This window comes from Triplophysa dalaica, chromosome 9, assembly GCF_015846415.1.
Source record: "Triplophysa dalaica isolate WHDGS20190420 chromosome 9, ASM1584641v1, whole genome shotgun sequence".
NCBI lineage: Eukaryota > Metazoa > Chordata > Actinopteri > Cypriniformes > Nemacheilidae > Triplophysa > Triplophysa dalaica.
The window spans coordinates 2,075,393-2,088,655 of NC_079550.1; the positions used below are offsets into that span (position 1 = coordinate 2,075,393).

Consider the following 13,263-nt stretch of genomic DNA (forward strand, 5'->3'; position numbering starts at 1 on the left):
GTTTCTATACTTGCATTGGTTTCCTGAATGTGCTTTGACAAGTTCTCGTGTCCGTGGAAAAGGGGTTTTCAGAGTCCTGATGGTTTCAATCCATCGGATCCTTTCTTAGAACCGGATTGGCTGACGAAAGTAGAACGAACTTAGCGGAAGTAAAAATGCCGAAAGAAACTGTCTCTACGAAGGGACAGAGACAGGTCTCAGGAGTTGGTCCAACGGGAACGCAAGAACACGAAAGAGCATTGTTTGCTCTGTTCACAGATATTTTAAGCCTGGGGGCTTCACGCCCCTCCAAGGTGGACGATCCAATGCGATGAGATGATTTTGGGCGCAAAATCGATGTTTTTTTGTTCTGCTCATTAGCTCATTTGCATTTATGTTAACCTAGACGTTTGGGGCTGTAATACTCTTAGAATAAGATAAAATGAATATGGTATAAAATACATTACTGTGCTATACACCATCTTTTAAGGAATGAAGAGAGAAACATTTAGATATAATCCTGGCATGTTTTATAAGTACATTGACCTGAAGTTTGTACAAGAATGTAAATATAAGCAGAATACAACTAAACAAACATGCTTTTGAGGTTATAGGTGAGGCACATAATAACATGGGGACAAGCATACAATGTGGAGATATAGGTGTACCATTTAAACCATTCTTTTGAGGTTAGGCAGAAAGAAAGACAAATTCAAGAGGAATGAAACTAGCTGCCATATTCCTTTTGGGTCATATGGTCTTCTCGCTGGGGGAGCACTTCGTCCTCCTCGTTGGGACTCCTTTGAAGTCCAGGGGAGTGTGTTGGAATCTATCCTGGTCAAATGATGGATGCTTTAAAAGAAGGCAGTTGGATCAGACTTGCTGGCGGCAGTTAGATTCCTGCTGAGAGCCCATGGTGTTTTACGATGGCCAAATGGTCACCTTTGGCCCGGGCACATCCTACATAGAACAAGTCAGTTGTCGAGGTAGTTCAGATTGCGGATTCCCGTGTGCCTCAGAGGGTATAGAGCCGCGTCCATGCACTTTGTGAAAGTGCGAGGAGCTAGAGACAGCCCGAATGGAAGGACCATGTATTGATATGCAACCCCTTTCAGATCCAGGGAGAAGAACCAGTCCCCTGGGCATATTTGCTAGAGGATCTGTTTCAGTTTAATCATTCTGAAGCACCATTTCAAAAGGGCGCAGTTCAGATGTCTGACCAGTTCCTCCAGAGCAGCGATTCTCAAGCCTGGTCCTCGCGCCCCCCCGCTCTGCATGTTTTTTGTATCTCTCTTGTTTAACACACCTGATTTAAATCTCTAGCTCATTAGAAGAGAGCTCAATGAATGAACCGCGTTCTGATTGACGTGTTCCCTGAACTGTGTTCATTGCTCTCTAGTCCCTGCAAACAGGAAATCGGCTGATGTTAACTTAAGAGCACGAATTTGCGCAACACTGCAGCGTCTTCACACAGACAAAACTTCTACGGAAGATTGCAGGGTTATTTAACCGTAATCTTGAGATTTGCGCAACATTATGCCCATTTCAAACTGGAATTATGGCAGAATATCTAGTGATGTTTACTTAGCAGGGCTCTTGCTGGCGTATTGAACAAATCTCCGAAGCGGTAGGAGAAGCATACAAATTATGCAGAGCGGGGGGGCGCGAGGACCAGGATTGAGAACCGCTGCTCCAGAGGGTGGGGGAAACGTCTCCCAGAGCGAGAGCACTGACACGTCTCCGCACCTGTTGCCTTCTGAGCAGCGGGGGCCGTGGCCCTGACCGGCTGCTGAGTCGGCGCTTGCTGGGGGCGATCCGACGTTGGTCTGGATCCGGGTCTGGGTAGGAAGTGCTTCATGACCTGCGAAGACTTCTGCGCTGCCGTGAGACATTCTGCAAAACCCTTGACTGCCGGTCGGAAGAGGCTGGTGGCAGAAATGTGGTGAAATGGTGGTGGAAGTGTCGAGGAGGGGACCTTGTCTGCCTCCTTAATCTGTGTGAGCGTCAGCCATAGATTGTGCTCGAGCAACACGAGACTGGCCATTGATCTGCCTCTCGCCTGGGCCGTGGCCTTGGTGGCGTGTAGAGCCAGATCCGTCGTGTTCCTCAGCTCTTTGAAGGGCGCAATATCAGTTCCATGCCCTGGAGGAGTTTGGCCTGGTTTACCTGGAGCACTGCCATGGAATGCAGTGCTGAAGTCGCTTGGCCGGCTTGGAGGAATGAGACGCTTCCGCCGTCAACCGATGGCTGAGCTTTGTCCGACATCGACCACAAAGCAAGGCCAAACCGGACCCACATAGCCCCAGCAAATGAATCCCCCCCAACCACCACAAACACCCACCCAGGAACCTCCAATCAGGGCCACTGAATGCAGCTATAACTTCAAACTGGTGACATGTGATGTAAGTTTAGTATTAAATACCAAGTATTGTAAATTCAGCATTAATGTGACAAGTAGTCCATCTTTGCTCTTGGTTGGGGATGTAGTGGTCTGAGCTCGGATGGTCTGATGGTCGTATTTCTCTTGGGTTGTGGTGGCATTGCCTTAGATGGAGCTGGGATGGTCAGTCAGTCTGCAACTGTAGCTGGCGTAATCTCTAGTTGGGGATTTGCATATGTCGATCATCTGGACCTGGCGGAATTTCTCCCTACCTTGGAAAGAGAATAATTAGCGTAGCTGCTGTTCATTAACTATGCATTAAGTGAAAGCTTGGCTGAAAAGATGTGTCTTTAATCTAGATTTAAATTGGGAGAGCCAATTACTTGACCCTCAAGTAGTATCAGGCAGGCTATTCCAGAGTTTAGGTGCTACGTATGAGAAAGCTCTACCCCCTTTAGTGGATTTAGTTATTCTAGGTGTTTTCAAAAGTCCTGAGTTTTGAGATCTTAGACAGCGTGATTGGTTGTAATGGGATAAAAGCTCAGTTAAGTAAGTAGGGGCTAAACCATTTAAGGCTTTGTAAGTAATTAAAATAATTTTAAAATCAATACGATACTTAATGGGTAGCCAGTGAAGCGATGATAAAACTGGGGTTATGTGATCGTATTTTCTTGACCTGGTAAGAACTGTTAGCTGCATTCTGAACTAACTGTAGTTTGTTTATTGATGATACAGGACAACCACTAAGTAGAGCATTACATTAGTCAAGTCTTGAGGTCACAAATGCATGAATAAGCTTCTTTGCGTCATGTTGTCATGTTGTCGGTTTGGATGTTGCAATAAGTTTAATTAAGTCTTCCTGTTTTTTTTTTTGGACACACTTGGAGGTTTGGTTTTAGCTATGTTGTCTTGTATTTTTTCGATTTTCTCTGTAAAAAAATCATGAATTCATTGCCACCAAGGTGCGGCAGAATAGAAAGGTCAGGTGAAGTCTAACTGTTTGTTAGTTTAGCAATTGTACAAAATAAAAACCTTTTTTAAAGTTTCTATGAGGTTACTGAAGTGCTCAGCTTTTACTGATTTTAGTGCCTTTTTATTACAGTTTGCACTCTCTTTCCATGCAATTTTAAAGACCTCTAATTGGGTTTGTTTCCATTTGCGCTCCAGTTTACACGTTTCTCTTTTAAGGGCGCGAGTGGTGCTATTGAACCATGGTGCTATGATCTTTTCATTAATCTTTTTTTCAGATAAGCAGCTAGGTTGTAGGATGAATTGGTAAAGCATGGATATGAAGGTTATGCGTATTTTGCGTGCTGTGCTAGGAGTGGGCTCCGAGCACACCAGGTCTTTCCGTACACGAGGCACTCTACCTTGGTTAGGGCAAGTGCGGCAGGCTCAGAACCAGCTCGAGCCCAGAACACATCCCCCCGGGGGTCCTGCGGGACTAAGAGGGAAATGAGAGGAGCTGGGGTGGAGGAGGGATGTAGAACTTGCGAGAAGCATCAGGTAAGACTGCTTGTCTATTTTTGATGGAGCTTGCTTGTACTGATAGGGTAAATGCTTTGATTGCTGATGTTGTACCAGCCGAGATGATTGTGATGATGTCACATGCTCGAGATATATTTGATTGCTGCTGGTATGCTTAGGTTCCTCCCGAACTTTGTTAATAAAATATCATTTGACTTTATAGGTGCGACCGCTTCTAATGTATTAGAGAAAACAGTTCCCATGTTGCTGGTCATGTCATCGAGCAATTCTATATTTGTTGGCAAGGTCATTAATGGAGTTCGATCTGGCAAGTTCTTTACGAAACTATCTTTAGTAGTTGAGGTGATTGTTCTACCCTGTTGATAACAAGCTATACGACTGATTTCTGCAGTGTGTAGTGTATATGTCATAAGATGGTGATCGGTGACATTGCCGCTTTGAGGTATAATATCAATATTGGTTACTTCGGCTCCATGAGATATAATCAATCTAGTGTATGATTAAGTCGATGAGTAGGTCTATTGATGTTCCCTTTCTGTCGGTCTCTCGACGTTGTGTCGAGAACGACAGATGGGGTTCGCCCCTTGAGAACCAATCAACTCTGACTACTATAGAAAAGGCCAATGAAATTTGGCGAATGAAATTGCATGCCGGGCTCCGCCCCCGGATATCCGGTATAAAAGGAAGCTGGCGTGCAGCATTCACTTACCTTTTGTTCTTCATAGCCTTCGCTCATGACTACGAACAGAACGAATTCAATGAATTCTTCTTCTTCTACATTGCCGGATCTACGACGTGTTGCAGCGGATCGTCCCTACCTGCAGCTACCTTCCCCTGGGCGTCTCGGCGGTTCCGGAGGTGTTAGAGATTTTTTCTAAAAAAGTCCTTTTCAGGACTGACTGAGCAATCTCCAGCGCGGCATGTCCCGCTGTTCTCTTGGGTGCGGCACCCTCATCGAGGAGGGGGATGGACACGATCGCTGCGAAAGGCGTCTGGGCGTCCAACACGCTGCGGGCAGATTGTCATTCAGAAGTTGCGGTCACGGGTGGCTGTCTTCCTACGGGAACCAGCCACCATTTCGTCTGCTACCTGGGCTGTGACATCTGTGGCCAGGGCCCTGAGATCGTCAGGGTGGCGTTTGCTCACAGCAGCTAACACAACTTGCTCGACGCCTCCTCTGGTGGAGTCAACAGGTGACCCGTTCCCTGCGGGCCACACACACCCCGGGCAAACTGAACTAGACAGCCGACGTGCTTTCACGCCAGTTTATGCCTCGTGGAAAGTGGCGACTCCACCCCCGCGCAGTCCAGCTCATTTGGAGGCTTTTCGGGTAGGCCCAGGTAAACCTGTTCGCCTCCCGTAACACCACCATTTGCCCGCTTGGATTTCAATGCTCTCGGCACGGATATCCTGGCGCACAGCTGACCGCGGGATGGGCGTAAGCACACCTCCCCCCCAGGAGCCTCCTTGCACAGACGCTGTGCAAGGTCAGGGAGCCGGAGCACCAAGTGTTATTGGTTACACCACACCGGTCTAACCGCACATGGCTTCAGAGCTGATGCAACACGACCTGGTCACCAGGTTTCTAAGGGGGGCGAGAGGGCAGAATCCGCCTCATCTCCGCTCCATACTCTCTTGGGACCCTAAGTGGTCCTAGGGAGCCTCAGTGCCCCCCAAGAGCCCCTCGGAGGTTCCGATCTTCCTTCAAGAGGGTAGGGGACCACCGAGCATCCTCCGTGTCCCCGGATTGCCTTAAATTCGGCCCTGGAAAAACTCACGTTATCTTGAGACCCAGGCCCGGATGCGTGCCCAAGAAGTTCCCACTACTCTCTCCGGGGCCAAGTGGTGAACTTGCAGACGCTCCCCATAGGTGAGGAATACCCAACCCGATCAGTGTTGTGTCCAGTACGTGCTGGACCGCACGCAGAGCTCTGAAGCTCTGACCAGCTCCGTGTCTGTTGGAGGACAGCAGAAGGGGATGGCAGTCTCCAATCAGAGGCTGGCGCACTGGGTCGTGAACACCGTTACGACGGCATTCCGATCTCGGAATCTCCCATGCCCATTGGCAGTGAGGGCTCACTCCACATGGAGTTTAGCCACCTCCTGGGCACTGGCAGAAGCGCCTCTCTAGCAGACATTTATAGAGCTGCGGGTTGGGCTACACCCAAACACCTTTGCAGGGGTTAACAACCTTCGCGTAAACCCGGTGTCAGCCCACGTCCTGCGTGGCGACATGTAGGACTGGCATCCGGGGGGGCGTATGCCTGCGAAAGCACCTTTCCACCCTCTAACAGGTTGGGTCAGTGTGTTATCTACCTTCTCTTCTTACCCAAACACATGGCTAAGAAACTGGTGCCTCACCAACCTTCCTTTTTACCCAGACAGTGGTTAAGAATAGGCATTCCATCCATCACCAAGCAAGCACCCCCTGGGGGGCTGGCTGGGCAGAGCAGCCTTCCCCCTTAGGCGGGATACCATGTGAGCTATCACAGATACCTCTAACCGGACCTAGTGCTACCGGACGTCTGTAACACCCCCTCCGTGGGCTGTTCCGTCTGATGTATCCTCATGAGAATGGTTCCCACTCCTGGTAACCCATGAGCTTCCCCAGGTGGACCTCCACCTCGCGGTTAACTACCCAGTCCGCACGTTCCATGCGTTCTCCTCCAAGGAGGAGACCATACCTATATCCACCATATTCCTCCCCACGGGTAGGAGGTGGCCTCTGCAGGGCGTCTCTGATTAAGAGTTGCGCTCACCCGGTGTAAACCCGAGCCGGACGGCCTCTCGCCTGTAGAGAGCTAAGGCCCTGTACGTGAAAGGTTACCGGTCAGGGCTGTACCCATCTTTCTCCAAGAAAGCTCTGGAACCCCCCGACCACCACACTGGATGGTTACAGTTTCGCGAAAGCATCGAGCTGACACGCCCAGGCTTGTTACCGTCGCTTCGCTAGAGATTGTGACACGATACAGCGTTGTGGCATTTTCCATAGGCAACCCCATCTGTCGTTCTCCACACAACGTCGAGAGACCGACAGAAAGGGAACGTCTTGGTTACGTATGTAACCTCAGTTCCCTGATGGAGGGAACGAGACGTTGTGTCCCTTATGCCACAAACACGTATCGTATTCTGCTGCAGTCGTGAGAGGCTCTCAGGCTCTTCAGAACAAAAGGTAAGTGAATTCTGAAAATTCCTTTTATTCCGGATATCCGGGGGCGGAGCCCGGCATGCAATTTCATTCGCCAAATTTCATTGGCCTTTTCTATAGTAGTCATAGTTGATTGGTTCTCAAGGGCGAACCCCATCTGTCGTTCTCGACACAACGTCTCGTTCCCTCCATCAGGGAACTGAGGTTACATACGTAACCAAGACGTTTTGTGTTACACCAAAAGAGTGTAGTAGCTCTTTAAACACCACTCCTAATGTATCGTTAACACTATCTATGTGGATATTAAAATCTCCGACAATCAGTACTTTATCAACGTTAACCAATAGGTCCGATAAGAAGTCTGCGAACTCTATCAGAAAATTAGTGTATGGCCCAGGGGGTCTATACACAGTAGCCAATGTAAGAAAAGCAATGTTTTTTTACTTTTGTTTGGAACAATTATGTTCAACGCAAGCACTTCATATGATTTAAATGCATGCTTTGTTCTCTTAGTTACGGTGAGAAAGTCTCTAAAGATTGTTGCGACACCATCACCTCGACCAAGCGGACATGGCTCGTGCATATAACCGTAGCTTGGTGGAGTAGACTCATTTAGATCAAAATAATCATTTGGCTTAAGCCAGGTTTCAGTAAGGCATAGTATATCAAAACTGTTGTCTGTGATCATTTCACTTACAATAACTGCCTCTGAATATAGTGATCTAATATTAAGTAGCCCGAACTTTAGGCGTTGGTTTTGCTCATTAAATATATTTATATATTTTGCTTTAATCACGATAAGGTTTTTTTTAACATCTGAGAAACCCAGCTGTGTTTGCTGGCAGTGGTATTTATTCCATATGGGGGATATACTGATAATCCAACGACATTATAGAGCATATTCGGTTTTAAAGGAAATAAAGCTAAATCATGTTAGAGTTGGGTTTTGCCATTATTTTATGAATGACACGCATCGCAATACACAGGAGCAAACACACGCAGAGTTTTGCACAGGCACTCTGATCTCACTCGCTGTATTTCTCAACTTGCACAAAAAACAGAGCGAATACAAACATTAAAGCCCTCTATGCAACCCAGCATTAAATTAAAACACTCCTTATATATTGAAAATGATTCAAACCGAATAAAGCGTTGAGCAAATTTAAAATGTAAACCCTTGTTAAATGAAAGGATTTATTTGTAACTAGTAGCCTATTAAATATAATTATTTGTGCCAGTGGATTTAAGTTCTTGTAAGTTTGAAATTGAAGATCTTAATTTTGACATGAAAATAGGATGTTTGGGGAACTGGATGAGATGTTATGGATTTGCGATGACTGTTTTGAGAATACGAGGCATAATTAAAAAAAAATGGGTTTAAGCAATCGAGAAAAACTAATTATTTATGACTTCGTGGCGGGCAAGAAATCTTTTTTGTCAGGGCCAGTAAATAAAATTTAAAAAAGAAATTAATGAATGCATAATAATCGTCATAACCGTGATTATTCCTCAGACTATAATCGTACCAACAAAATCTTTAATCTTTGCCTCCCTATTCTCTATTTCCGGACCTTTAATGGCACAATCTACATTTCCCAACACCCCCTTGCATCGAACTCCACTTTGATTACACCTGCACCTAAGACACTGATTTTACTTGCACCTGCAGCTCATTCCCTTGGACTCAATAGCAGTGCCTTGTTTCGTCCTTGTGTCCTCTTGAGGTCTCTTCCTCTGAAGCAGTGGTTCTCAAACTTTTTTTGCTTAAGTAACCCTTTTCATGATTTTTTCAAGCCAAGTACCCCTTGACCAGACCGCAACATTTTGCATTAAAATACAGTGAAATGAGAGTCAGACAGTTATTATATCTGATGCCCCCAAGCAGGTTTATTGCTAATAAACATTTCTGTATGTAGCTTTACGCAACTATGTAAATCTTTTAAGTATTAGGTAGAACAGTTAAAGGGAACCACTGCTCTAAAGGATGCGGTATACGAAGGAGCATCATCTTAGAATTAAACGAGACGTCCTTTGTGGGACATACTGGCAGAAAAGAAAACAGGAAGTACCACGTTACTATGACAACTGGTTGCACTCAAATGAGTTCTTCTTGATTTTAAGACGTAAAAAGTTGGTTACTTTGTAGCCTAAACAATGTCAAAAGAGTTAATGTAGCAATATTTGCTTTACTGTTTTAGACGTTTAAAAATCACTAAACAATTATAAACATATGTACTACATATGCCTGCTAAGATTTGTTCAAATAACAGACATTGGCAGACGCTTAGAATTGTGGGTTAACCCTAAAGAAGGATACACCTCATGTGTCCTCCAAATTCATGCGAAAGTAGGTTGCATTAGAAGGGAGCATACTGAGTGTCCTTCCTGCTTTTATGAAACGAGACCGCCTCAATGAGGTAGCAGGCTTCCGAAACGAGACATAGTATTATATACTTAATACTCTGAGTTGTTCTATGTTCCGTGTCAGGTCTAGTTGTCTTTGGTTGTCTGTTCAGTGTCGCAAGCTCAGACCCTTTGGTGATCTCTCTCCCGTGGATGTTATACGTACCCATGGAAGTTATCTGTTTTGTGGATTTTCCCCATCTTCCCATTAAAACCTGTTGAACTGTAAGAAGTGCGTTACGTCGTCCGTTCCAGTCCTGATGTCAGGGCTGACACGGAGGAGGATGAATGGAGATGCAAAAGGTATAATCCAATAAGGTTTTAATGAAGATGAGTCCAAAACAAACACGGGAGCAAGAGAACAGGGAAGACAAAAACCAGCTTGATAATCCATTGACATAAATAATAACCGACCAAGAACAGAGGGAGACACAGGGCTTAAATACAAAAGGAAGACACTCAGGGAAAAACAGAATCAGGTGTGGGACTAATTAACAATGATGAAACACAAGTGGAAACTAATGAACTAATAATGAGATTAACAACGGGAGGAAAAAACCAAACAAAACATACAACAAACGTCACATTACCCCCCCTCCACAAGGCGCGTCCTCGCGCCAAAACAGTGCAAAAAGGGGAAAGGGGGGGTGGTACTCCAGGATGATACTTCCAGCTCTGGGACTCTGTAGGGCGGCGGCCGTTCGGGAGGCCTGGAAGGCGCCGGCCGTTCTGGAGGCCTGGAGGGCGCCGGCCGTTCTGGAGGCCTGGAGGGCGCCGGCCGTTCGGGAGGCCTGGAAGGCGCCGGCCGTTCTGGAGGCCTGGAGGGCGCCGGCCGTTCTGGAGGCCTGGAGGGCGCCGGCCGTTCTGGAGGCCTGGAGGGCGCCGGCCGTCTTGGAGGCCTGGAGGGCGCCGGCCGTTCTGGAGGCCTGGAGGGCGCCGGCCGTCCTGGAGGCCTGGAGGGCGCCGGCCGTCCTGGAGGCCTTGAGGGCGCCGGCCGTCCTTGAGGGCGCCGGCCGTTCTGGAGGCTTGGCGGGCGGTCTGACCAATCCGGCCATCCCACATATATAGCTCCCCCCAAAAAAATATTTGGGCCTAGTCCGGGAGTATACAGGGAGACCAGATAGGAGTGGCTGGGCAGCGGGCTCTGGCGGCTGGGCAGCGGGCTCTGGCGGCTGGGCAGCGGGCTCTAGAAGGCCGTGCGGGAACGGCTGGAGAGGCTCCGGAAGGCCGTGCGGGAACGGCTGGAGAGGCTCCGGAAGGCCGTGCGGGAACGGCTGGAGAGGCTCCGGAAGGCCGTGCGGGAACGGCTGGAGAGGCTCCGGAAGGCCGTGCGGGAACGGCTGGAGAGGCTCCGGAAGGCCGTGCGAGAACGGCTGAAGAGGCTCCGGAAGGCCATGCGGTAACGGCTGAAGAGGCTCCGGAAGGCCGTGCGGGAACGGCTGAAGAGGCTCCGGAAGGCCGTGCGGGAACGGCTGAAGAGGCTCCGGAAGGCCGTGCGGGAACGGCTGGAGAGGCTCCGGAAGGCCGTGCGGGAACGGCTGGAGAGGCTCTGGAAAGCTGGACGGGACCGGCTGAAGAGATCTCGGAAAGTCCTTATCAGTCACCCCGACGCAGAACTCGGAGCCGATTGCTTGGAGGACTCGATTCACGAAGTCTTCCAGCCGGTACTCATCTGCATCGGGAAGCATGACGAGGACGAGCAGAATATCATCCAGACCGGTCAAATATGCCAGGTTTAGAGCTTGATTGCTCCAACTCACCCGACAGCACACGTCAACAAACTCCTCCACGTAGTTCTCCAGAGGCCGTCCGTCCTGCCTCAAGTCCCTGAGGATGGCCTCTGGAGAAAAGGTATAGCAATCCATGTTTAGCGGTCGGTTATTCTGTCAGGGCGACACGGAGGAGGATGAATGGAGATGCAAAAGGTATAATCCAATAAGGTTTAATGAAGATGAGTCCAAAACAAACACGGGAGCAAGAGAACAGGGAAGACAAAAACCAGCTTGATAATCCATTGACATAAATAATAACCGACCAAGAACAGAGGGAGACACAGGGCTTAAATACAAAAGGAAACTTTTCAGGGAAAAACAGAATCAGGTGTGGGACTAATTAACAATGATGAAACACAAGTGGAAACTAATGAACTAATAATGAGATTAACAACGGGAGGAAAAAACCAAACAAAACATACAACAAACGTCACACCTGAAGTGTGACAAATGGTTCATGGTGCAACTAATACTAACAATATTTACAATTAACAACAGTTACAATATTTGATAAAAACAAATTAGCAGTAAAATGCAAAATTAAAAGTATTTTTAATTAATGAAAGTATTTTTCATTGTTAGTTCATGTTAACTTAGTAGTTCACCTTCAAAATAAAAATTCTGTCATCATTTACATGTCCTCTTGTCATTTCAAACCTGTATGACTTACTTACTTCTGCAGAAATCGAAAGAAAGCAGATATTTTGAAACATGTTGGTAAAAGAACATCACAGCCCCCCATTCACTTTTATTGTGACCAATGCAAGTGAATGGGGGGCTTTTAACAACATCCTTCAAAATATCTTCTTTTGTGTTCTGCGGAAGAAAGTCATACAGGTTTGAAATGACAAGAGGGCATGTAAATGATGACAGATTTTTCAATTTAAAGGAGAACTACTTTATCTACAACTTTAACTGCATTCCAGTGCCTCAGTGGTTAGAGCATAGCGCTAGCAACGCCAAGGTCGTGGGTTCAATCCCAGGGGATTGCACATAGTCAGAAACAAAATGTATAGTATAATGCAATTTAAATCGAAGCCTCTGCCAAATGCATAAATGTAAACTAATGGATTGACTAATTGTTATCACATACAACCTAATTGTAAAGTGTTACCAATAAAATATTATTTTCTTTTTATATAGTTTTATCTATATATATATATATATATATATATTTTTAAGCATTTTGTTTTTCACTATTTTAAAGCTCCGCTATAAATGGTTTGGCAATACTAATGTACAATATTTGTATATCCAGCAAAGCAGCTTAAAAAACGTACAGATGGTTAACTTACAAACTGATGCATGGGGTTTAATATGTTTTTCCCTTTCAAAAAGGCAATTTTATGAAACTGTTTGACTGCTTGTATCATGTCTGCAGGTGTGGCAGCAGGGGGCAATGTAATCCCAGGCTACGGATCAGTCATAGGGAGACTTCCGGGAACTAGTGGTATATCTTATTTTAATTAGCAGTTTCTTCATTTTTGCGTTAAGTCTAGTAACAGTGACTTTTTTTAGGACTAGGAGCTGGAGCAAAACCACCTAAATATGGTATGAATATAGTTTTATTCATAAAACCAGTCATTTAATTTCATTAAACTGCAATTGTTATGTCATGTAAACAAAACCCCAATTCTTTATTTTGAACTTTATTTAAAAGAACAATGGCTTGTTGATTTCATTTAGAACACACAGTTTCGTTTTAAATGCATACCTGTACAGACTGTGCTGGCACACTACAAACTGTATGGCAATGTGTCTATAGGAGTGCCTGGAGGAGCAGGAGTTCCAGGAGGAGTACCAGGTGCGGTTCCTGGAGGAGTGCCCAGAACTGGAGGAGGTACGGTACTCTCTGTTTTATAAAGGAGCAATGGCCTATAATTCCTAATGCCTCCATAGTCTGACATATTTTAAGTTGAAATAGGAAATGCAGCCACAAAGGTACTTTGTTTTCTTTTGGGAAGCAATTTAATTGTGTACAGGTGTGTTACATACCAGAATGAATCTGTTCAGAAAGGAGGAGTGGAAAATGAAGAGGGATTTATTGCAAACAAGAGTGACCCCACTGCAGGACCTCGGGATGCAGGACAACC

The 13,263-nt window shown here is 46.3% G+C and overlaps 1 protein-coding gene across 18 annotated transcripts in view; it reads left to right on the forward strand.

The window, feature by feature from the left end:
• The window catches only part of elna (elastin a), a 118,751-nt gene that overhangs the window by 57,652 nt on the left and 47,836 nt on the right, over positions 1-13,263 (forward strand). For 14 of the 18 annotated variants that reach the window (XM_056757481.1, XM_056757488.1, XM_056757483.1 and 11 more), the window contains 3 exons: positions 12,552-12,620; positions 12,689-12,721; positions 12,936-13,010. The exons of the other annotated variants lie outside the window; for them this stretch is intronic. In XM_056757481.1, the coding sequence (XP_056613459.1) occupies positions 12,552-12,620; positions 12,689-12,721; positions 12,936-13,010 (177 nt within the window). The remainder of the gene's footprint in view (positions 1-12,551; positions 12,621-12,688; positions 12,722-12,935; positions 13,011-13,263) is intronic. 18 annotated transcript variants of the gene reach the window in all.